Source organism: Rattus rattus, chromosome 9, assembly GCF_011064425.1.
Source record: "Rattus rattus isolate New Zealand chromosome 9, Rrattus_CSIRO_v1, whole genome shotgun sequence".
In the NCBI taxonomy this organism is placed as follows: Eukaryota; Metazoa; Chordata; class Mammalia; order Rodentia; family Muridae; genus Rattus; species Rattus rattus.
The window spans coordinates 44,188,444-44,212,917 of record NC_046162.1 but is presented as its reverse complement, the minus strand read 5'-3'; the positions used below and the strand labels follow the sequence as shown (position 1 = coordinate 44,212,917).

The 24,474-nt window shown below is 42.9% G+C and overlaps 1 protein-coding gene across 1 annotated transcript in view; it reads right to left on the bottom strand.

Moving 5' to 3' along the window:
* Nucleotides 1-23,297, bottom strand: part of Nlrp1 (NLR family pyrin domain containing 1) — a 44,055-nt gene extending 20,758 nt beyond the window's left edge. The window contains 8 exon segments of the mRNA XM_032914159.1: nt 1,021-1,209; nt 1,543-1,622; nt 1,624-1,684; nt 1,927-2,097; nt 11,789-13,074; nt 13,076-13,517; nt 21,615-21,947; nt 23,148-23,297. Coding sequence (XP_032770050.1) covers nt 1,021-1,209; nt 1,543-1,622; nt 1,624-1,684; nt 1,927-2,097; nt 11,789-13,074; nt 13,076-13,517; nt 21,615-21,790 — 2,405 coding nt within the window. The 5' untranslated portion in view covers nt 21,791-21,947; nt 23,148-23,297.
* Nucleotides 23,298-24,474: the final 1,177 nt, after the last annotated feature.

The following is a 24,474-nucleotide window of genomic DNA, read 5'->3' as shown; positions in this document are numbered from 1 at the left end:
ACAGGGATTCGGAGCCTCCGTGGTTCTCTGAGCTCATGAGGCACCAGTAACTTCTGGGAAGGGTTCTTCTGGAATCTGCCTGTGGACTTGTGCTGGGAATGTGGAGGTAAAGGAGAGGGAGCAGTTCAGAGACAGCATGAAGGACGGTGTGGAGAAGGACACATATCTTCAGGGCTATAGTTTGGAGGTTTTCTTAGTTTTCATGGAACTCTAGGCCAGGAGAAATAGTATAGCTCCAGGTACAGAACACTATTTCAGGCTTCTGTATTCAACTCTCTATGGTTCCAGCCCCTATCTGTTTCAGAGCCTTCCCTACTCTGCCTTTGCCTGGGCTGCTGGCCTCATGTTGGCTGAACCAAGGCTATTTCTCCTTCATTCCTCAGAGAGCTCTCTTGGGCCTTTCAGTAAAACCATGCCTCTCACAGAATTATATGCTCATGATATTGTTGAACAAAGAACATTCAGCAGTTTGTCAATACAGAGTCACAGGCTGAGTGTGATCAATGTCTGTCTCTTTCCATATAATTCAGAAGACTGGGCCACATGTATTTTTGTTTGTTTTCCTAGGGTTTGCACCAATGCTTGACACACAGAGAACCTAATATGAATGCATGTATACATGAATTAATGAATGAACAAATGATGGAAGCACTGTTCTGGAAGAAGGCAAGTCTGAGAGTCCCTTACTATATATATAGCCATGCTAATGCATGTGATTTCACCATGCCCAGCTACTTACCTAGTATTATCTTTGCTTTTACAAATGTATAGTGTATGCCATTTCATATGTACAATGTAATATCCATTACATGTTTATGAGATGGGTATCACATTCCATTTAATCCATGAAGACATTGAGGTTTTGTAAACACAGTGACTTGACCAACACAGGGTGTAAGCGGTACAGCTGGACAGGAGTCAGGCTGACTATGAATTATCTATCCCCTTTCTTTTGTGTGTTTTGTCATCTACATCCCTCCCCCTCCTTATTTCCAGAAAGGAAATGTGGGGATTGCTTACCGCAGGATGCTGAGGTTGCAGGCAGGACTCCTGAGTCCCTTACACAGCTGCCTCACACCATTGTCACCCAGGTCATTCATCTGCAGGTCTAGCTCAGAGAGTCTGGAGGGGGCACAGAGCACTGAGGCCAGGGTCAAGCAGTAGGTGGATGTGAGGCCACATTCAACAAGCCTGCATGGGAGATGCTCACTGTCAGCTTCTCTAGATCTCTTTGTTTTGAAATTTTTATCTCAGGTCTACTATTGTGAAACTTGGCATGGTGAGCAGCCTGTGCTTAGCTCTCCATGTGCTTTTACTATTCTAGGGAGATAATTCCAAGCTCTCCACAGCTGAGCTGCAGGAGTGATGGATATATGTCAGGACCAATGCTCTGCTGCCATCAGTCATGGCAGAATTCCATAGGCCTAGGACAGTTCACTGCTATATTTCAAGAGCCATGTGACATAAAATTCACCATATATAGAATAGGGCATGATCTCTTTCATTAAGTGAGATTTTAATCAAGATAAAGTCCATAGAAACAAAGTAGACGTCTGATTATGAGTGTAGAGGACAGGAGAAAACGGGAAGATGCCATTCCTCGGACCTGGATCTTTCTCCCGTTAAGCTTCCCTTTGCCTCTGTATTCTTCACTTCTGCTTTACCCAAGTCCTTAGGAAGTATGCTCCACTGAAACCCTCATGAGTCCAACTATCATTATTTAATGGGATTTTTTGATGAATGCAGTTTTTCATGATCACCACAAACAGAAAATCCATTTGTTTACTTTAACTGGCGTGTGTTATAGGTATGGTAATGGTAGTTCAGTGAATATTTGATAAATATCAAGCCTCACCGTAGACATCCTTTGCCTTTAGTCTCCTCCCATCTAACCCTGTTTCCGGGGAGAACTCAGGCCAGACTCACCACAAGGTCTTTAGTCGGCAGTCAGGCTGTTTCAGGGCCTTACAGAGACTGCGTACTGCAGAGTAGCTCAGTGGATTTCCACTTAGGTCCAGCTCCTCCAGGTTTCTGGTGAATTTAAGATTGGAGAATAAAATCTTCCAACTGGCATCAGTGATTGGGGTCCACCTGTGCCTGAGGGGAGAGAGAAGTGTTTGACTTGTGTGTGTATGGCCAGGGAACTGCCCTACATAGCAGATGGGGTTTCTATCTGCCTGAGTCCCAGGCACCCGTATGTCATCCCCAGAATTCATTCGCCTTCTCCATGTACTTTCGATCCAAGTTGTGGATCCTCTCCTCTGGGTGGTTTCTCATCTCTGTCTTTAGAATAGCGTGCTGTGTGCCCATGTTGTGCATCTGTTTCTGACTCAGTCTATGTGTCCTAAGGGTGTGAACTAATGGCTTACATATTTTCTTTGTAATTTATAGTGCTCGGCTCATGGCCTGACACAAAGTGGGACCTTGGAAATTCAGACCGGCTTCTTCTCTTTGATGTGAATGTACCTGCTTTCCTTTGGAAAGATTTCTTGAGTCTCATGATGGAAGGCTGAAAAATGTATAGGAAGAGAGCTGAGGATTGGCAATTGTGAATGTCTCCATGATGGTATGGTAAGCATGATCACACACTATACTACAGTAGTGTTGGTTCCCATGGTCCTTGTATCCTTCCAAGTATAGAGGACCACAGGGAGAGGAGAAAGAAGGGAGAGTGAAAACACACACACACACACACACACACACACACACACACACAGAGATTGAGAGAGAGAGAGAGAGAGAGAGAGAGAGAGAGAGAGAGAGATCTGCCCACCCAGTAAGGGTAGTAAGCATTCCTTTACTCCAAGAGAATGTTGAGTCCTAGGCTAGACTAAGCTACAGACACCAAAATGCTTGGAGCAGCACTATGCATGGTGTGTATAATACTGGAACCACAACACTACAAACAAATTAACAAACTCAAAAAATAATAAAAAAATAAAAAGCAAAAAACACAACTGCCAAAACATAGATTTAAATCAGTAAATTTTGAATGGAAAAAAAAGTATTTCTTTTTTTTTTAAATTTACAACACCAAATAAATATTAGGGAACCCAAGTACTAACCTTTGAAGAAGGATTCATTAAAAAGGAATTTATATATTTTTACTCATGTGTATGATAGGATGCCTACTTGTCTGTGCCCCACATGGATGTAGGAGCCGGCAGATGCTAGAAGATGTGCATGGTATCTTCTGGGACTATGGCTAAGGTAGTGTGAGCCATCTAATGTGGGTGCTTGGAATGGATCCACATATTCTCAAAGACCCAGAAATAATTTTCAAAAAAATCACAGGAGAACAATTTCTAATCTAAAGAAAGAAATTCTTGTAAGCATAAAAGAAGCTTATGGAACACTAAATAGATCAGAGCCCAAAACAAAATCCTGTTGCCACATAATAAGCAAAGCACTAAATATACACAAAAAGTAAGAATATCCAAATGGCAAGGGAATGGGCCAAATAACAGATGAAGGAAAATCTATTAGAAATCAGACTTCTGAACAGAGACTGTCAATGCCAGAAGGGCCCAGGCAGATATCTTGCAGATTCTAAAGACCATTATGCTAGGTCAGATTGCTATACCCAGCCAAACTTGCAATCACCATAGATGGAGAAAACAAGATGTTCCACTATAAAACAGAATTGAAAGTCTATCTATTCACAAATGCAGCCCTATAGAAGATCGTAGAAAACTCCAACACAAGGTTAACTACATCCAGGGAAACACGGTAATCAAGTAATTTCCCACCAGCAAAACCAAAAAGAACACACACACACACACACACACACACACACACACACACACACACACCCTCACCAACATCTAAATAAAAAATAAATTAAACATCATTGACCTTTAATATCTCTCCATATCAATGGACTCAATTTCACAATAAAAGACATAGAACTATGAGAATAGATTTAGAAACAGGATCTATAATTATGTTGCATGCAAGAAATACACTTCAAAATCAAAGGAAGGGTACTCAGATTCCGTGGGGGAGAGAGCTGGACTCTCAGAAGTGCGGGCAGTCCTGAGAGCACAGGGGAGACTGCCACTTCTGCTCACATTCCTGGCCCAAGGGAAACCTGCCTAGAGCCCTCTGGACTCAGGAACCTAGGAGCAGTAAGGGAGAGGATCCCTCCAGTCTCTGCCTGCTCCCAGATGTGAAAGGCAGTCACCAGGAGCTCTGACACATCTGAGAACAGAGTTGAGACCAACTCTTCTGCTCTGAGCGACCTGTCTGGAGCCCTAAGGACACACAAACCCAGGAGCAGTTCATAAAAGAAACTTTACTAAAGCTCAAAGCACACATTGCACCTCACACAATAATAGTGGGAGATTTCAACACCCCACTCTCATCCATGGATAGATCATGAAAACAGAAACTAAAAAGAGACATAGAGAAACTAATAGAAGTTATAAACCAAGTGGATTTAATAGATATTTATAAAATGTTTCATCCTAAACAAAAGAGTATACCTACTTATCAGCACCTCATGGTACCTTCTCCAAAATTAACCATACAATCGGCCACAAAACAGGCCTCAACAAATAGAAGATGATTGAAATAATCCCATGCATCATATCAGATCACTATGGCTGGTATTCAAAAACATCAAAAACAACAGAAAGCCCACATACACATGGAAGTTGAACAATGCTCTACTCAATGACAACTTGGTCAAGGAAGAAAATAAAGATCAAAAACTCAGGTGACAACAGATGCTGGTGAGGATGTGGAGAAAGAGGAACACTCCTCCATTGTTGGTGGGATTGCAAGCTGGTACAACCACTCTGGAAATCAGTCTGGAAGTTCCTCAGAAAATTGGTCATAGTACTACCTGAGGACCTAGCTCTACCATTCCTGGGCATATACCCAAAATATGCTCCAACATATTGTAGGGAGCTGCGACATGCCGCACCTCAAACATGGCGCTGGTTTCCGCCTTCCACCCTCCTGATGGTGAGCGCTCCTTGTAGTAAACAAGTCCTTATTTGGCTATGCCTGCCTGGCCTGCATAGTGACAGCCTGTCTGCATGACCCACGTGGCATGTTGGGGTTGGTTGGCGTTGGGTACTTAAGCTGATGTAGGGCGTTCCCCAGGGTAGAAGATTGTATCAAGGTTCCTAAATAAGCTGCTTGAAGAAGATCTCCTCTGGTCGTGTCTTCCTTGCTGGTCGAGGTTGGGCACGACAACATATAACAAGGACACATGCTCCACTATGTTCATAGTAGCCGTATTTATAATATCCAGAAGCTGGAAAGAACCCAGATGCCCTTCAACAGAGGAATGGATACAGAAAATGTGGTACATCTAAGCAATGGAGTACTACTCAGCTATCAAAAATAATGACTTCATGAAATTCATATCAAATGAATGGAACTAGAAAATATCATCCTGTGTGAGGTAACCCAATCACAAAAGAACACACATAGTATACACTCACTGATAAGTGGATATTAGTCCAAAATCTTCAATTGCCCAAGATATAATCCACAGACCACAATACATTCAGGAAGAAGGATGACCAAAGGATGCTTCAGTTCTTCTTAAAAGGGGAAACAAAAATATTCATAGGAGGAAATATAGAGGCAAAGTTTGGAGCAGCAACTGGAGGAATGGCCATTCAGGGCCTGCCCTACCTGGGGATCCAGACCATATACATACAGCCACCAAACCCAGACAATATTGCTGATGCCAAGAAGTGCATGCTGACAGGAGTCTGATATAGCTATGTCCTGAGAGGCTTTGCCAGAGCATGACAAATACAGAGGCAAATGCCAGCAGCAAACCATTGAACTGAGAATGGGGTCCCCATTGGAGGAGTTAGAGAAAGGTTTGAAGGAGGTGAAGGGGCTTGCAACCCCATCAGCCAACCAGAGCTCCCAGGGACTAAACCTCAACCCAAAGAGCACACATGGATAGAACCATGGCTCCAGCTGCATATGTAGCAGAGGATGGCCTTGTTGTGCACCAATGGACTGAGAAGCTCTTGGTCTTGCCAAGGCTGGACCCCCCTCCAGTGTAGGGGAATGCCAGGGTGGGGAGGCAGGAAGGGGTAGGTGGTTGGTGAGGGGGAACACCCTCATAGAAAAAGGGGGAGGATGGAGGTAATAGGGGAGTAATGGACAGGAAAACAGGAAAGGGGATAACATGTGAAATGTAAACAAAAAAATCCAATAAAAAAGGTAGAATATGGACATTATCTTAGAAGTAAGGGCTGGAACAAGTTTTACAAACAAATTAACACAGGAAGCAAGCTGTAGTAGCCATTTTAATATCTGATAAAACAGACTTCCAAACAAAATTAATAAAAAAAAAGGACACTTCATACTCATCAAAGTGAAAATCCAGCAAGATGACATCTCAATTAGAATTAAATATTCCTCAAATCCAAGGGCATGTACATTTGTAAAACAAACATTACTAAAGCTTAAATCACATGTTATACTGCACAAATTAATTCACCAGTGGACAAGTTATTCAAACAGAAACTAAACAGAGAAACAATAAAACTAAGAGATGTTATGATTCAAGTGGACCTAACACATATATCCAAAACATTTCCCCTTACCCAACTAACTAACAGGCAGAGAGACTATCCAAATTAACAAAAGCAGAAATAAATCGAGGAACTTAACAACAGACATTGAGAAAATTCAAAGAATCATTAAGTCTTACTTCAAAAACATGTATTCCACAAACTTCTAAGTCTAAACTAAACATGCTATTTCCTTGATAGATACCACTTACCAAGACTAAATCAAGATAGGTAAACAATCTGATTAAACTCATCACATTAAAGGAAATAGAAGTAGTCATGAAAATTCTCAGAACAACAACAACAACAACAACAACAACAACAACAACAACAAATGGAAGTAAAGGAAGAAAAGAAAAAACAACCCAAACAGAAAACCCAGGATCAGGTAGATTTTAGTGCTGAATTCTACCAGATTTTCAAGTGCTAATATTTATAATCATCAAATAATTCCACAAAACAGAAACAGAAGAAACACTTCCAAACTGATATTGTAATGAATCTACAGGTTCTCTTATACCTAAGTTACATAAATATTCTCCAAGGATCTTCAGTCCAAGCTCTTTTATGAACATTGATGGAAAAAATACTCAATAAAAATAAAATATTTGTAAACCAGATCCAAAAATACGTCAAAAACATCTTCCACCAAGATCAAGTAGGCTTCATCCCAGTCATGAAGGGATGGTTCAACATATAATCACCCATCAATATAATCCACCACAGAAATAAATTCAAAGAAAAAAATGTGTTCATTTCATTGGATGCTGAACCTTTGACAAAATCCAACACCTTTCTCGGGGAAACTCTTGGTAAGATCATGAATATAAGACCCATACATAAACTCAATAAAGGCAGTATACACCCTGATAGCCAATGTCAAATTAAATGGAGTGAAACTTAAAGCAATTCCACTAAAATCAGGGACAAGACAAGGCAGTCCATTGTCTCCATATCTATTTAACGTAGAACTTGAAGTTTTAGCTACATTGATAAAACAAAAAGGGGACCAAAGAGATACTAATTGGAAGGGAAGAAGTCAAAGTATTACTATTCTCAGATAATATGGTCATAACCTCAAAGGTTCTACCAGAGAACTCTCACACACCTTCAGAAAACTGTCTGGATACAAAATTAAGTAAAACAAAACAAAACAAAACAAAGAAATTGAAACAAAACAACAAACCAAAAAATGCAAAAAGCAAAATGAAACAAAACACACAAAAACCCCCTCACAAACTCCCCAAAACAAAAATGGAATAAACCAAAAAGTACCAGTAGCCCTCCTGTAAAAACAACAACAACAACAACAGCAACAACAACATCATCATCATCATCACCATCATCATCATCATCATCAACAACAACAACAACAACAAATGGGGTAATTAAGAAATTAGGGAACAATATTCTTCATGATAGCCATAAATATTTGGAATAACTCTAACCAAGAAAATCAAGACCTGGATGACAAGAACTTTACCTTTTTGAAGAATGAAATTGAAGAAGATCTCAGAAGATGCAAAGATTTCCCCTCCTTATGGATCAGTAGGATTAACACAGTAAAAATGGCCATCCTACCAAAAGCAATCTTCAGATTAAATGCAATTCCCATTAAAATACTAATAAAATTCTTTATAGACCTTGAAAAAACAATACCCAACTTCATATGGAAAAACAAAAACATAGGATAGCTAAAAGAATCCTTCACAAATAATAGAACTTCTATGATATCTTCATTCCCAAGTTGTACTAGACAGCAATAGTAATAAAAGCCACATGGTACTGGTATGAAAACAGAAAGGTTGATCAATGGAATGGAATCAAAGACCAGAAGGAAACCCACACATCTAGTGACTATTGACAAAGAAGCCAAAATTATACAATGGATAAAAAAGCATCTTCAACAAATGTTGCTGGTCTAACTGGATATCTTCATGTAGATGAATCCAAATACATTCATATCCCCACAAATATATCAAGTCCAAGTGGTCCAAAAACTTAATCAGACAGACTGAATCTGAAGAAAAGTGGGGAATGTATCAAACAGGAGACAATTCCCAGAAGAGAACACCAACAGTTCAGGCATTAAGATCAACAATTAATGTATGGAACCTCATGAAAATGAAAAGCTTCTTGTAAGGCAAAGAACACTGTCAAAAAGACAAATTTAAGCTTATAGAATGGGAAAGATTTTCACCAACTCCACATCTGACAGAGGGCAGATATTCAAAATCTATAAAGACTCAAGAAACTAGACAGCCACAAAGCAAATAACACATGGAGGGGAAATGCCATGAGAGAACCCACCCCAACACTACTAATGGTGTTCTTCTATACTTGCAGACAGTTGCTTTGCATAACTGTAAATTCACAGGCTTCACCTAGTAGCTGGTGGAAACAGATGCAGAGACCTACAGACAAACACTAGGTGCATCTTGGGAAATCTCGTGGAAGAAGGGCATGAGGGATTAAAGGAACAGGAAAGATCAAGCACAGCACAAGAAAATGTACAAAATCAACTAACCTGGACCAATATGGGTTCATAGAGACTGAACTTGCAACCAGAGAACATATATCTGATGGCTCTAGACACCCTACCCATATATAACAGATGTGCAGCTTGGCCTTCATGTGGGATCCATAACATCAGGAGTTGGAGTTGCCTTTGACTCTGCTGTCTGCCTTTGAATCCCTTTCCCATAACTGGTCTGCTTTGTCTGGTTTCAACAGGAAAAGATGCACCTGTAGCTTGAAATGCCAAGTTGGGTTGATGACCATGGGAGGCATCCCCTTCTCTGAACAGGGGGGAATGATGGGGTAGGTGAGGTAAAAGGAGGAACCTGGGGGAAGTTGCAGTTAAGATGTAAATGAATCAATTAAGAATAAAATGGGGGTGCAGATCTAAATAGGAAATTCTTGACAGAGAAATCGCTAATGGCTATGTAGGACTTACAGAAGTAGTCACCATCCTTAGTCACCAGGGAAATATACATCAAAACGACTCTGAGATTCCATCATACCTGTTAGAATGGCTAAGATCAAAAATTTAAGGAACAGCTCATGCTGGTGAGGATGTGGAGAAAAGGGAACAGTCCTCCATTGCTGGTGGAGGTGCAAACTTGTACAACCATTTTGAAAATCAATTTGGCAGTTTCTCAGAAAAGTGGGAATAGATCTGTCTCTATCTACAGCACTCCTGGACATACACCCAAAGAAGCACCACCATACCGTAAGGACACTTGCTCAACTGTGTTCATAGCAGCTATTTTTGTAATAGCCAAAAATTGGAAACAACTTAGATGTCCCTAAATCAGATAAAAGAACAGATAAAGAATATGTGGAACATTCATACAATGGACTATATTATTCAACTATTAAAAATATTGACATCATGAGATGTGCAGGCCAATGGATGGAAGTAGAAAAACATCATCCTGAGTGCAGTAATTCAGACCCAGAAAGACAAACATGAGTTTTGTACTCACAAGCAGATATTAGTCACAAACTACAGGGTAACCATGCTACAATCCACAGTCCCTAAGAAGCTAAGTAACAAGGAGGGCCCAAGGAGGGATGCTTGAATCTCACTGAGAAGTTGAAATAGATTAGACATCAATAAGGTGGTTGGAGGCATGGGAATGTTTGGGGGAGATGGTAGGGATAGAGATTGGGAGGATGATGAAGGGAGAGAGTACTGGGAGAGAAAATTGGATTTGGGGGTGTGGTCATCTATGGTATGAGCTAGAAGCCTAGGACAATGGAAACTCTAGGATTCTAGGAGTGTGACCTCAGATAAGACTGCTAGCAATGGGAGACATAGAGCCTGAACCGACCATGTCCTATAACCAGGCAAGACTTCAGTGGAGGGATTGAGTCACAAACAGTCAAAAATCAGGGTGGACTGGGACTTTGGGCCTTGCCTCTGCTTTCTGAGTTTTGGATGACAGGTGTGGATAGCCAAGCTCAAGTTCTTCACTTCTTAATGCTGTCCTCTTTGAGAAATAAAACTCTATTTGATAGCAAACTTTGTTGTTTTGATCACTGTATCATCATTTTTCTGCAAGCATGTTTTTATGATACCTTCCTAATTATATAATATAGTCATTGACCTTCCTGCATGTGTGTAACATGGTTTGCTCACATGTGCTCTTTGCCCTACCTTCCCCTTCTCCTTACCACATCCTGTTCTCTCATAGTCACTTCATTACTTTCAAGCCATTTGGTTTTCACAGAACCCTTTTTTTTTTTTTTTTTTTTTTTTTTTTTTCGGAGCTGGGGACCCAACTCCAGGGCCTTGCGCTTGCTTGCAAGTGCTCTACCTGAGCTAAACCCAACCCCACAGGACCCTTTTTTCTTTCCTGTCAAAACTGGTGGCAAAGTCCCGAAACCAAGAACTCTTTCTGAATGATGGAATTTCAGGCTTCTGCCAGCAAGTTCAGCTCAGATTATTAGGAGAGAACATTTCAACATGTTAAAACAGAAGACTTATCTAAAAACATTACTACCTCTGAGATCTCTCCATGTAATTAAACTCTCTGTTCCCTGATACTTGGTATGTGCTCAATCATGGCACGAGTCACTATCTATGTAATTCCAGTAGTTGGCTGTCTTTCCTCTCATTATTTTTGGTCCTTGGACAACAATTGCATTTCTCCTCTTGTGATTGGTAGGTGTCATTGCATAAAATAATAATGAATATTTATGGGGCAAATCATATAGAGGGAGGAGGAGACAGATACTGATACCAAAAAACCACTAAGGCACATGGGTAGCAAAACTGGAAAGAACTCTACTTTGCTGCTGGTATTGGCAGCAAGTTAGGAAGCCTTCCAGGTGAGTGCCAGGGCCAGGCTTTCTTCATTGACATATACAGATATCATCTGGCAATAAAAACCACAGGGACTCTCATAAATATGCATTCTTATGTTATGGGGCAAGATCTCGGGGTCAAGGTGACCTTCATGGGAAGAGAAGATGGTACTTGCAGGAATGAGATGTTTTTCAGAAGAAAGCATATGAATAGGGAAATCAGTAACTGTGGCTATTGGAACAATGTGAATGGTGAAGGTGATTTGAATCAGAGAACCTGGGTGTTCCTCACCAAGGCACAAGGAGAGACAAGTTCATAGCACCATTTCACAATCAAGCACACCAAAGCCAATAGATAAATACTCAGAACACGAGGGCTCATGGGATCCTCAGGGAATATGGAGAGAGGACTGTGTCTGAATACTCACAGAACCATCCTTGGGGCTGTCAACTCATATCCTTGCTGTCTTTCCATATTCACCTGAAGGCTCCTCACATGATAGCAGAACTGAATACAGAAAGTGACCACCATAAGCTCCATGTCTGTCTGTATCACCAAGTGCTTCACATTTGTCTGGATCACTGAGTGTGCCCTATCATTTGTATCAGGCACTATTATTCCTTGAAGATCATGCATCACGTGTGATAGGAGCTGCGTTTCCTGATTTTCATACAGACAGCGTAGAAAACCCAGAGAATGCGGTTGATGGGATTGGAATTTTGCAAGGATGGGCCCTAGTAATTCCAACTTTGTCTTCCTAGGAAGGTTGCAGGAAAAGAACTTTTCCATTTCTTTCAATCCCTCTTCATTCAAAAGACCAAATAGAAAGTGCACAGTGGGTGCCTCAAACAGGTTTTGTCTTCCATACCGTTCTAACAGTGTTTCCACAATTCTGTTGTTTTCCATATCCCCATGTCTTTCCTCACTATCCTCCAAGATGTAGGACATCGCTGCAAAGAACTCCTGGAGACACAAGTGGGCAAAGCTGTACCTCAGAGAGCTGGGCTGCTTTTGAAGGACACCAATCTCCAGGAAAGTGTCAATGGCATTCCTTGCTAACCCTTGCTTACAGAGGTCACTTTTACTGAACAGGGTCCTTCTTTGGCAGATCCCCTCAGCAGCCAGTGAACAGAGGGTCCTAAGCTGGGTCTTCAGGTGCTGACCTTGGATTGTCAGGGAAAGGTATTTCAGGCAGAGGGCTGTGGTGGTCTGTGAGGTCAGTGAGAATTCTTCACCCTGCTGCATCTGCTTTTCCAGGCAAGTGCAGAGCAACCAGCACACCCAGGGGACCTCACACAGGGTCAGGAGCACTGGGTTAGATTCAAGCTTCATAAGAGCGGTCGTTGCAACACCTTGCTTTGCAAAATATCTGTAGAAATAGTTCTCCCGTTCAACCTCAGTGAATCCTAGGACTTCAACTTGATTTGGCTGCCCCAGAGAAGGAATGATTTTTTGTAGAGCTGTGGTCCGAGCTGTGAGCATTAAGGAAGCCTCAGGAAGGATGGATTTCCCCAGCAAACTCCCCAGCAGTGTGTGCACAGGTTGTGCTTGACTCCAGTGCACACAAAGCTCAGGATTCTGGTCCTCCAAGACCCATGCTGGCTCGTCTATGCCATCCAGGATGAAGAGAAGCTTCTCCTCAGGGTGAGACAGATCTGACTGATGGGAGCTGGGGCGCACCTGGCCTTGGACTATGAGCTCAGCCAGACTCAGGCTGCTTGCACTGGGCCAGCTCTCTGCAGCTGAAGAAGAAGACATGCTGGAAGCGATCCCTGTAGAGCTGGCCTTCTTCCCAGGCTCTCCTCACCTGCCTGGCCAGTGTTGACTTCCCAATCCCAGCAGCCCCCTCTAATATGACTAATTGAGGCTTTTTCTGGGTGTCTAAGCTTGGGTCAAATAAGTCTTGGATCTCAATCACATGTCCTCCTTCTTCTGGTACACATGGATGCCAGCTTTCCCTGACCAATTTCTCTGAATCTCTTGGGCAAAATTTTCGGAAGAGTAGTAGGTTTGTAAAATTTCGGAACTCATTCTCCCTTTTCAATGGCTGAGTGGAGTGAATATTCTCCCCTTTTTGATTCATATGCATTTCTGAAAGGGTTTTAAATAAAAGAGAGTATGTTTGAGCAGAAGTGTATACATTAGCATTTTTTGTTCATTCAATTCTTCCTTCCTATCTTTTTTTTATCATTTAACATCTGCATGCATTTAAGATTCTGTCTACACTGTACAGCATATAGACAGTGGGTATTGGTATATTCTGAACAGTGTAGTGCAGAAAATCTGACTTTAGAGAATATTCTATTTCAAGTGGTCATGTGACTAATAATAATGATGTCTATCATTCATTCATGCTTCAGACATTTATTGGTTTCTCTTAACCTGTGCCAGACCTGCTTTTGAGGCTGAGAGTAAAGGCTGTGAATTCACAGAAATAACCATGCCTTTATTCAGTGCATGAGATGATTCAGTAATTTGGTGGCTGTGGTCTCTCTCTGTAGGAGGTTGTAGAGTAGTGGGGAGATTACAGACAGTGGATAAGGTGTCTACTCCTTACAGATCCTATTGGATCCACCATTACATTCCTGACAACATTATCCTGAAGTCTTGAGAGCCTAGGAATGCCTTAGAGTTCATGCCTCAGGACATAGATGAGATCAACTGTCCCCAGGTCTGGCTGTATTTTGTACTGTATTCCAGATATCTTTGGTAAAAACAAGCCTTGTTTTTGGCTACTGTTTTGATGTATTTTGTCTCCTCTGAAACCCAGTTTGAAATTCATTCGCCAATGTAGGAGTAAGCGATAGTCAGGAGTAAGGGTGTATGTAGTGTGGGTGTTCGGAATCATGGGTTCAGGACCTGTAATAATTAATTGACCAATACTTTTCTGTTAAGAATAGGCAAGCTTTTGTGGGAAGGGGTACCCTTTCTTTCTGACAGGCAACTCTTCGCCTTTATATGCCCTTTTAGAGGCTGAGTAGCCATAGTTTTCAGTATTAGTCTTCCAACCTCCAGAACTATAATTAATATGCATGTTTGAAAACAATCACTGAGCATGGTGCTGTAGCTCTATGATTTATCACTTAGATGACAGAGGTAGGAGCATCAGGAGCTCAGGCCCAGTTTTCCATGTGGGAAATTTGAAACCATCGTAGGCTAAAATCAACTATCAATTTATCAATCAATCAGTTGGTCAAGCAGTAACTCAATCAACCAACCATAAAAAAGAATGAAAATGTTGCCCACCCACTTAAAAGGGGAAGAAAATAATCACAGGAGGGAGAGGAAAGGAGGGACCTGGATGAGAGAGGAAAGGGTGAGGGGAAAAGGGAACAGGATCAGTTATGCAGGGATTGGGGGAACAGGAGTGAAGCCCAGAGGGCCAGGAGAGTGAAAGGAAATAAGCAGCCTGTGGGGTGGGAGTGGAAGGGCCCTCTAGAAAGTACCAGATGCCTGGAAGGTGAGGGACTCTCAGGACTCAATTTGAGTGACAGTAGCTAATATGTCCAACACTAGGGAGAGAGAACTTGAAGAGTCCACCTTGAGTAGATAGACAGGGCCTCAAGTGGTATGAATTGGTTACTAACCCACAGTCAACATTCCTCCCCTGTAATTTTTGTTAGCTCGAATATGTAACTTTTTCTCTAATATTTGGCACTAACTAATTAATGAATTAGTTACTGTACTAGAATCTCTCTGTTTTCTCAGGGTCTATGTATGTACAGCCATATATATATATATATATATATATTCTTTATGACCTATTCAAGAAATGTCACTTTTATTACTTTCTTGTCTAATATCATATCTGAAACTTGGTCAAATTATTGTTGAGACCTGCTTAAGGAGCCTGGTGGTAAATATGGACATGTTTCCCACCCTTTACAGTGTTGAAGCCCCCATCTGGGTGTGTTCCATATGGGGCCAGGAGCCAGTTTCTTGGCTTCTGTCTGTGGTGAAGAGAACCTGTTAAACCTTTTGGAGGGAGTGGATGTCATGCCCTGAATAACCTTTATTCTACATTATGCCATTGTGTGACTGGTCCCTCAGGAAAAGGGATGCCTCAACATGAGTCTACCAGAGCCATCCCCCTTTTCTTATATTTTATTCTATCTTTATAAAATAAAACTTTCATCTTAACAACTCAGAGACCATATTTATTTTGAAAGGGAGCGAACATTTCTCTTGGCAAGAAGGATAGCCATTTATTGAACAAAATGAATTACCAGGAGTCAATTGCCAGCTCTGTTGAGGGATACATATACCTATTTGGAGCCTCTCCTGTCAGGGACCCTGGATGCCAGGGTGCACTGTGTCTGCATTCAGCAGAAGTGGAGGGGAAGAGGGGGTAATCTGGTGTGAGCTGTAAAACTTGGATCTGGTCCTGAGAAGAAAGGAAGTCACTAAGTGATTGCTGGGAATTGAACTCAGTACCTCTGGAAGAGCAGTCAGTGCTCTTAACCGCTGAGCCATCTCTTCAGCCCTAAAGCTGATACTGTCAACAAGGATGGAGATGGCTGCTGGGCTAGAGTTGGATTTTGTTGTTTTTGTTGACGAAGAAGTATTAGCAAGGGGGAGGAGGGAAAACTTCTGAAACATTTTATCCTCTACTTCTGACACCCTAGGGAGATAAAAGGTCTTTCTCTGCGTGGCCATTTAACAACAAAAGAAGATCACTCCAAGTTGCATTAAGTGAGAAATAGTCTGTCCTATGTCCAAAAATAATGTCAGTCCAATGACACAAAGAGTCACAAGGAAGCCACAATCTGTCCCTGTCATGGAAGGAACAACTCAGAAAATCCATCCCTGCCATGGGCAGACCAATCCTCCCTTCCACAGGTGTAATGCACATATTAATGTCCCTGTCACAGATAGAACAACTAAGACAATCTGCCCCTGTCATGGGTGAAATTCACACAGACTTACTCCTATCACAAGCATAATACAGACAGGCTTTCCCCTGTCAAGGGCAAAATACACACAGACTCTGCCCCAGCCATGGGCAAAATATACACAGATCTGGTGATGTTGCCAGCTCATGCCAGAGCCAGAACCAGTGAGGCTAAAGTGTCCCACAAGCCCCTCCCTAGTTACTATGGTGACCTGACCAGTCCATGCTGGAACTGGAGTCTGGAAGTCTGGAGCATCTTCCAACCCTGTTAGTTACTAAGGTATCCAAGCCTTCCTGACGCTTACAAGCATAAGATAATCCGAAAGCAAACCACAAACAGAAAGGCTAGAGGAGACACATACAGCTGTGGTACCTGCTTGAGCCCTTCCTCTGATCCATTGTCCTATTGTGGGTCTCCCCCCACCCACAAGAGGTGAGCTTCCTGGCCAATGCACCAAATGTGAGGTCCGAATTGAACCTCTTCCAGGACCTCTTGAATGAGACTCACTGAGGTAGTGATCGATGCAAGAGCAAGAGGAATTTTATTGTTTCAACATGTTGGGGCCATCCCACTTCAAGAGGGAGATGATCCTGAGCAGACTCTAAAAGGGAGTTATATACCTTTGATAAGGGCAGAATTTGAACAATGGTAACTAGGCAGGGTACTATTAGTGGGGTAAAGCAACCTTCAAACTAACTCATGATCAGAAGACCATCCAGGACTTTCTAAGGGAGTCAGTTGGGGAGTCACAAGTGGCTTTGTCTGATAGTTGGCTTGCATTTGTTCCAGGAACTAAACTATCTCTACTCCTTGGAAGGGAGGGGGTCTTTGTGCTCGGAGGTTTGTGGTGGAATTTCCCCAGTGGCCTTAGATTGACCTCAATTCTGACTCAGCATCAAGTACAGGATAGAAGAAACCAAACCCAAACACCATTGAGGATGCCAAGAAGTGCTTGCTGACATGCTGACAGGAGCTTTATATAGCTGTCTCCTAAGAGGCTTTACCAGAGCCAGGGCAAGTTAGTTGCAGATGCTTACATCTAACAATTGGACTGAACACAGGGACCCAGTGGTGGAGTTAGGGGAAGGACTGAAGGAGCTGAAGGCATTTGCGACCCCATAGGAAAAAAACAATACCAACCAATCAGACCTCCCAGAGTTCCCAGGGACTAAACCACCAACCAAAGAATATACATGGAGGGACCCATGCCTCCAGTTGTATATGTAACAGAGAATTGCCTTATCTGGCATCAATGGGAAAGGAGGCCCTTGACCCTGGGAAGGCTCAATGCCCCCACATTGGGAGATGCTAGGGCAGTGAGGCAGGGGTGGGTGGGTGGAGGAACATCCTCATAGAAGCAGGGGTGAGGGGAATGGGATAGAGAGTTTTTAGAGGAGAAACTGGGAAAGTGGATAGCATTTGAAGTGTAAAGAAAGAAAATAACCAAAAAGAAAAAATAAAGTATAGGAATTAGACAATATGAATAAATAATATTTTATAAATTAATAAAAATACTCAGATGAACATTAGAAAACTTGGGGATACCAAGAAATGAAAAATCTTCTATTTATAGGTAATAGCAAATGGGGGAAGGGGACTCTCAGGTCAATACGCAGACCAGATATTTAACAAGATGATAGAAATCAGGAAAGACCATCTCATATAGATACAAGAAGAAGAAAAGAGAAAGAAAGAAAGGAGAAAGAAAGAAAGAAAGGGAAAAAAGGACCAGAAAAGCAACTTCCAATTACAGTTATAATACTAAACATACAGAGCATAAAGTGGTTACTGAATGCCACAAGAGAAAAAAAAAAACCAATCGCACACAAGTTACAGATGATGGCAGTCATCAGACTGATATGAAGCCAGAGAGAGAGGAAGACAGAGGAATTAATTGGCTTCATAGTATTTCTGGGTGTGGAGCCTGCACCATTTATTTTCTGTAACAAGGCAAGGTTTCCAGTTGTGGGACTTGGAAACCAACCCACTTACAAATCCTTTGCACACAAGCTGTCCTACAAGCAAGGTGTGCTTGAGGGAGTGGCCAATCAATGACTTTTCTAACAAGAGACCCTAGACACCAGAGGGAGCACATGCCTACAGGTCCTGGATGGCTAGGAACTTGAAGCTTGATGGCCCAGAGACTAGGGTAGAACCGAACATGACTGAAAAACAATGAAAAATCAATGAAACTATTTCTAATGATATTCTTCTGTACTCAGAGATTGGTGCCTAGCTCCATCACCATCAGAGAGTCTTCCTCCTGAAGCTGATGGGAGAAGATGCAGAGACCCACAGGCAAACATAAGGGCAAAGATATTGTCCTTAATTCCAAGGACCTCCTGGGAGCAGTAGTTAGGCCCAACTGTGAGGCTTCAGGGGCAGGATATGTAGGGGGCTGTTCAGGGCTCTCCAGTTCTTGGACTCTTGCTGTGCACTTTTCTCATGTTTTTGTCACCTTTGATCATCTCACTTGGGCAGTGAGATTAAACTTTCAGCCAGAGGTCAACTTGTCCCTTCTTGATTGCTAGTGATGGTATGGATTGTGGGTTCCAGTCCTCAGTCACCCCCTCTGATATTAGAAAATTGGGTAAGTCAGACTGGAAACTCATGGCCTTGTGGATTGAGGCTGGAAAAGCTTGGTGAAGGAGTGCACAGGCTCTCCCAGTGAAAAAGGATGGGGAGGAAGTATCTAGTTACACAATTCCCACAGATTTTATGACACACTTAGAACTCTTCCAACAATCCTGTGAGATCATTTGAGGGCTAGCATTGTCAATGTCAGGGGATCTAGAAGCACTCAGTACAAATATCCCAGGGAAGGTTTGTGAGGGATAGGTTAGGTTAACTGAGCTAGGTCCACCCCATTTGTAGGTGTCACCATTGCAAGTGCTGAAGTTCTGGACTGAATGAGAAGGAAAATTGATCTGAACAGCAGCATTCATCTGTTTCTGTCTCCCAACTAAATACTTGGGACCAGCTGTGTCAATCCTTGTTCCTCTGACCTTTGTACCTGAAGGATCATTCTTGATCTGTGAAGCCTTTCCTGTAAAAAACAGCTTCCATCATAAAAACATGATAAGCCAGTAGTAGTCCTGGGTAATAACTTTAATAGAACTCACTGTGTAGCTCAGGCTGCCTGCGAACAGCGGTTATTCCAGTTCAAGGTGTGGTGGGAAGATTGGACTTTGAAGGAAAGATAAGGGTTGGGTATAGGCAGGACTTTCACATTTTAGCAGCAGATGGAGGAGGAGAAAGTCACTCCTTAGGCACTGATTGTTCTAGATCCCAGCCCCATGTCTGTCTCTATGTGTTGTGAGCTTGAACAAGTTAACCTCTCTCTAGACCTTGTGCATTGGAGAGAGAAGGCTACTTTGATCCTCAAGACAAGAAGGAGGCAAGGGCATGGTCTTTGTAAGTGCAAACAAATTAAGAGAACTCATTAGAAACTGGCTGAAGCTGAGGCAGGAGCATACCCTCTTCTCTGGTCCATCTCAATAGACAAGACCTTCTTGGAGCTTCAGGACCTCCCTGACCCCCAGGATCTTCAGTGCCATCTCAGATTCTGAGCTGAGCTCTGGGTGCCAGCTGGGACAGGCTTACTGCTCTCCCCCATGGTTTCCCCACCTGTCAAATGCAACTTCAGCACTGCAGAGTCCAGAGGATCATTTCTAGCCTGTGACTCGTAGTACTCCACTGTGGGGAGTCAACTTGCCTGAGACCCCAACATTGACTTAGTTAGGACAGACAAAGAACACATGAAAGTTCATCTAAAGGACAAGCTCAGTGGGAAAAAAAAAACAATGTCCTAGCTAAGCTTACAGAAGTGCTGATACAATTCTGGTGGTCAGCATTGCTTAATAACAGGCTTGCCAAATGAAGGCTTGTGACTTTTGCAGGGAGCTAGCTTCCTACAGACCTAGGGCTTGTGACCTTTGCAAGGAGCCAGCTTCTTACAAGACCTAGGCCAACATCCTGCAGATGTGAGTCAACTACCTTATTGGCTAGTACATCAAGGTCTCTTGGCCCCCTGAAGATTTCCTCTTCCCACAGCCTTGCTATAGTATATAACCAGAGCTTGTAAGAATTAAAATTGTCGCCTTGATCAGACTCTTTTCTTGGAGTCCTTCTTCATGTCTCTTATCCCCCATTCTCTTCCAGGTACCATCTGGACCCTTGTTGACTGTCCTGTAGGATGGGACACTCCACCATGCTGCTCTGGCCTTGCATTTGAGTTACTTAACTTAGTTCCCCATAAAGGGGAAGGCTCACATGGGAAGAGCCACATCTATCTGCTTAAAGTCTCACCTACAGCTCTCAGGCTAGTTAACCTTTTCTTCTGCATCTAGACTTGTTAGATTTCAATTAATTTCTCTTTTATATCTGAAAATGTCTCCCAGACTCATGGTCTGAACTTGGTAGTTTTGACCAGTTGTGTAGGGTAGGAAACTGCATGCTGAGGGTGTTCCCTTCCCTACCCTTCCCTTCCCTTCCAGTTCCTTTCCTTTCCTTCCTTCCTTCCTTTCTTCCTTCTTTCCTTCTTTCTTCCCCGCCTCTCCATTACCCCCCTCTCTGTTTTTGGGTCTGAGTAATGAGGAAGAATGCCCTATGGGAAGGAGACGGGTTGTGTGTTGTTCAGAAAGGGCAGGAGTAGGAGACAGGAAGAACTTCTGGGGCCCTTCATGCTTACCCTCATACTCTTCCCCATGGTCACATGGGGGACAGTGAGGCATTCACAGTTGCTGCTGTGGAATGGTCCTGTTCTGGGACCATGAAGGCCACACACCTCTCCTGGGTCTACTCTGCTTCTCTGTGTGAGTCTCTATTCCTTTCTGAGCCTCAGCTCCCTCATGAGTGGCTCTGAGCATCTGTCACACAGGCTTGCACACTATAATAACAGCAACAATAGCATGGGCTTGTACTTGGAATTATTGAGCATTTATTGAATATAAGACTGTTTAATATTTCACCTGGATCATCACTCAACTGCTACAGCCTAAAGAAATAGATGTTCATCTTCCTCTTTCCCAGATGGATACATTGAGGAGGACTGGAGCTCTAAAGACTGGACTTGTCATGTTGGTGTCCCAGAGACATTCTGCATGCCTGACTGTCTCCCCTGAAGCTTCAGGGTCTCTTTCCAAGGGGCTCTGAGCACCACTTGGGAAGCTGAGCATGTACTTCTGTAGAGCAGAGTGTTCTCTAGAGTTCAGTTACAGGCTTCTGAAAGCCTTCCTATTCCAGCCTCTCTTGGGCCTTTGAACTGTTTTGAGAGGAGGCTGGCCTGCCCATGGAAACCTTGGCAGGAGGGCTTGGTGGTAATGAAGGTGCTACAGAGTGATCAATTTGGGTTTGCTGTACTTACCTATACGGAATTTCCTCTGTGGTTCCTCCTGCAACATCTCCATTTGTTTCTTCAGGAACGTCTCTAAATCTATCTCTGTTTGGAAGTTGGGGCACAAGTCCCCCGTGCCCTCTTCAACTGCATGCTGAGCACCCTCTGTGTTACTTTCCTCCTTGGACTGAGATTCTTCCATGGTGACAGCCCTCAGGTATTGATTCTTTAAGAAGTCTGTGCTCTTATTGCTTCAAGACTCTCTTCTGTTGTTGCAAACTATAGTCCAATGGCTTCTTGTCTCTGCCAGACATTTCTGCTCTGGGAATGGGTGTTTGATCACAATGGATGGAGGAGACCTGGTAATGAAAGAAAGCAGAGCAACTTCTATGGGATCAGATAAACCTTTGATCAGAACAAATGTAAAGACACAAGTCTTCCCTGGGGAGTGAGTTCTGTGTGTCCAGTGGGGCTTGGGCTTCATAGGGCAGAAGAAGGAACTCTGGAACAGGAGTGTTTAACTGTGGCCATGTTCTTTAATGTTTCACAGCTAAATGATGCCAGAAGGTGTTCTAGATACTGTGTTGGCTTTCCTGAATGCAGCTGTGCTTAACATTATACTGAGTTGAGGTTCTTAGCTTGTCCAAGGTTCTTCTTTTAGGTCATTAAGGTTATTTATCTCACCCTAAGGACAGATAAAGGAATGAGGGTTGTGTTCTCTTAATGACTGCTTCCTGTGGGAGGGGGATGAAGGAGGTGGAGCTTCATCCCAGGGCTTGGAGTTGAGGGGTTTGTATGTTGTGGGTCGACTTCATGTGCTGCAAAGAGATTTTTAACTTGATCTACTCTGCTGGATCAGTCATATGATTGCTGCCATTTACTTCTGGAGAAACCTTTGCCAACAGGAATTAGACAGGAGGCTGTGAACTATACAGTGAGATGGAGGATAGGGGACCCGGTATGTCCCAAGCCAGAGTGGCCATTGTTCTGTGACTGAGTAATAGCAGTGAATGGGTCCAGGAGGACCTCATATATAACTTTTAAAGGACAAGGTAAAAATGATGTATGATGATAAGGAGAAATGAAGAAATCAATGGAAGGAGCCAAGACAGAGGGCTGTGGTTATCAATCCTAAGATAACTATATTGAGGTATCCTGGGTTTTCTTCACTAACTTTGTCTGACTTAGCTATCTAGGAAACTTGGCTGTCCTACACCACCCCTGTGAATAGCATTTATGATGCTTAGTATATGTCTCATCCCTGGTCCTTCCTATGAATATCTCATTATTCAGAACACTTATTCCTGCAGATTCAAGGCAGACAGGAGGGTGCAGGCTAGTCTGTGACAGAAGCAGGCATATGAACCAGACAGGTGAATTCAGCAGTCTATTGCCCAACTGAGCTGGCTTGCAGACTCTCCAAGCAGAGGCCTGGGCCCTGGGCCCTGATTTTTAGGGGTAGGTTCCCATGTCTGTCACAATATTTCTTAGTAGAGTGAAACCAGCCCTTATCTTCCCACAACTAAGTGGTTTGGTAGAATCCGGGTCCCACTACTTACCCTACTCTTCCATGAGGCCCACTGGAGTGTGTGTCCTTGAATAAGGTTCCTCAGCCAGGAAACTGTTCTTCAAATGTGAAGGAGACTCTGGACCCTTATCAGGAAGGCGTCGGAGAGCCTGCGCAGATGTAAGTTGAGCATTATTCAGGTTATTTCCTGTTAACTCTCTGCAGTTGCCTGACCTGGAGGAGTCAGGCTAAGCGCTTCATCCCGGTTTACAGAAGCCCTGCCTGCCTGCCTGCAGCTCTCCTCTATTGATGTGGGACCCAAGGTTTGCCAATAGGTCATCAATAGCTCCTGGATCTTCCCAGATTTCTGCTCCGGATCTCTTTGCTTCCCCTCCTCCACTGTAGCCTGTCTAGTCTCAGGCTGTATCTTAGGCCACAACACTGTGTTTTTTTTTTTTTTTTTTTTTTGACTCTTGAAGTCTTCTAAATATCACATTGAGGTTTTTTTTTTGTCAGTTAATGTTTAATTTTAATAATACCTGTTTAAAGAGTCAACAACACATGAGGAAATGTCTTCTATGAATGTTTACATGGGCGAACACATGCTTTAAATATGCAGTGGAGGAGAGGTGCATTCAGTTAACAAAGTTTAAAAGAAAATCCCTTGTTATCAATTACACAAAGCATATAAGAATATTTCTCTGCATGCATAGATTAAGACTCAGAAGTCCCCTAAGAGCAACCATGCAGTTTCATCCCACTGCCAGAGACACTGACCCCAGAGGACTGTGGCAAAGGACAGGACACTGGGCAGAGCCATGGGGGACATGACCTTTGGTCACTCTGAAGTGCTCGATTGCTCTTCTGTCACCCACCTCCCAGCCAAATCCCACTGCTTCTCAGAATCTCTAATCAACTAGGGTGGCTGAAGGAGTCAGAACCCCAGGAATTTAGACATGAATTAATACTGAGTTTATTTCTTCCAAGATAGAATCACAGTTAACTGAATTACTAAAGTTTTTCAAAGCAAATTAGAGGAAAAAAGGTTAGTACACTAAGTAAAGTAGTTTCTGTTTGGTTGAAACACAAGGGAGGTGTCTTCAGTAAAGCACTTGGGGGAAAGGGTGATGAGCAACGGCCACTCTGCTATGCACACGCTCTACAGGGGAGTCACCAGCTGTGCCAGGGGCAGGTACCATGCAGTCACTCCACAGTGACCCTGGCTTTGAAGAACACTCAAGCTCATTTCGGCACTCAGGCGGCAGTGGGAGGCCATTACCTCAGCACAATGCTCTCTTCCAGTGCATCTGCATGTTTCCAGTCAACTGCAGTGTTCTAATAAAATTAATACCCAGGAAGTTAAGTTTCTTTGGAAACTA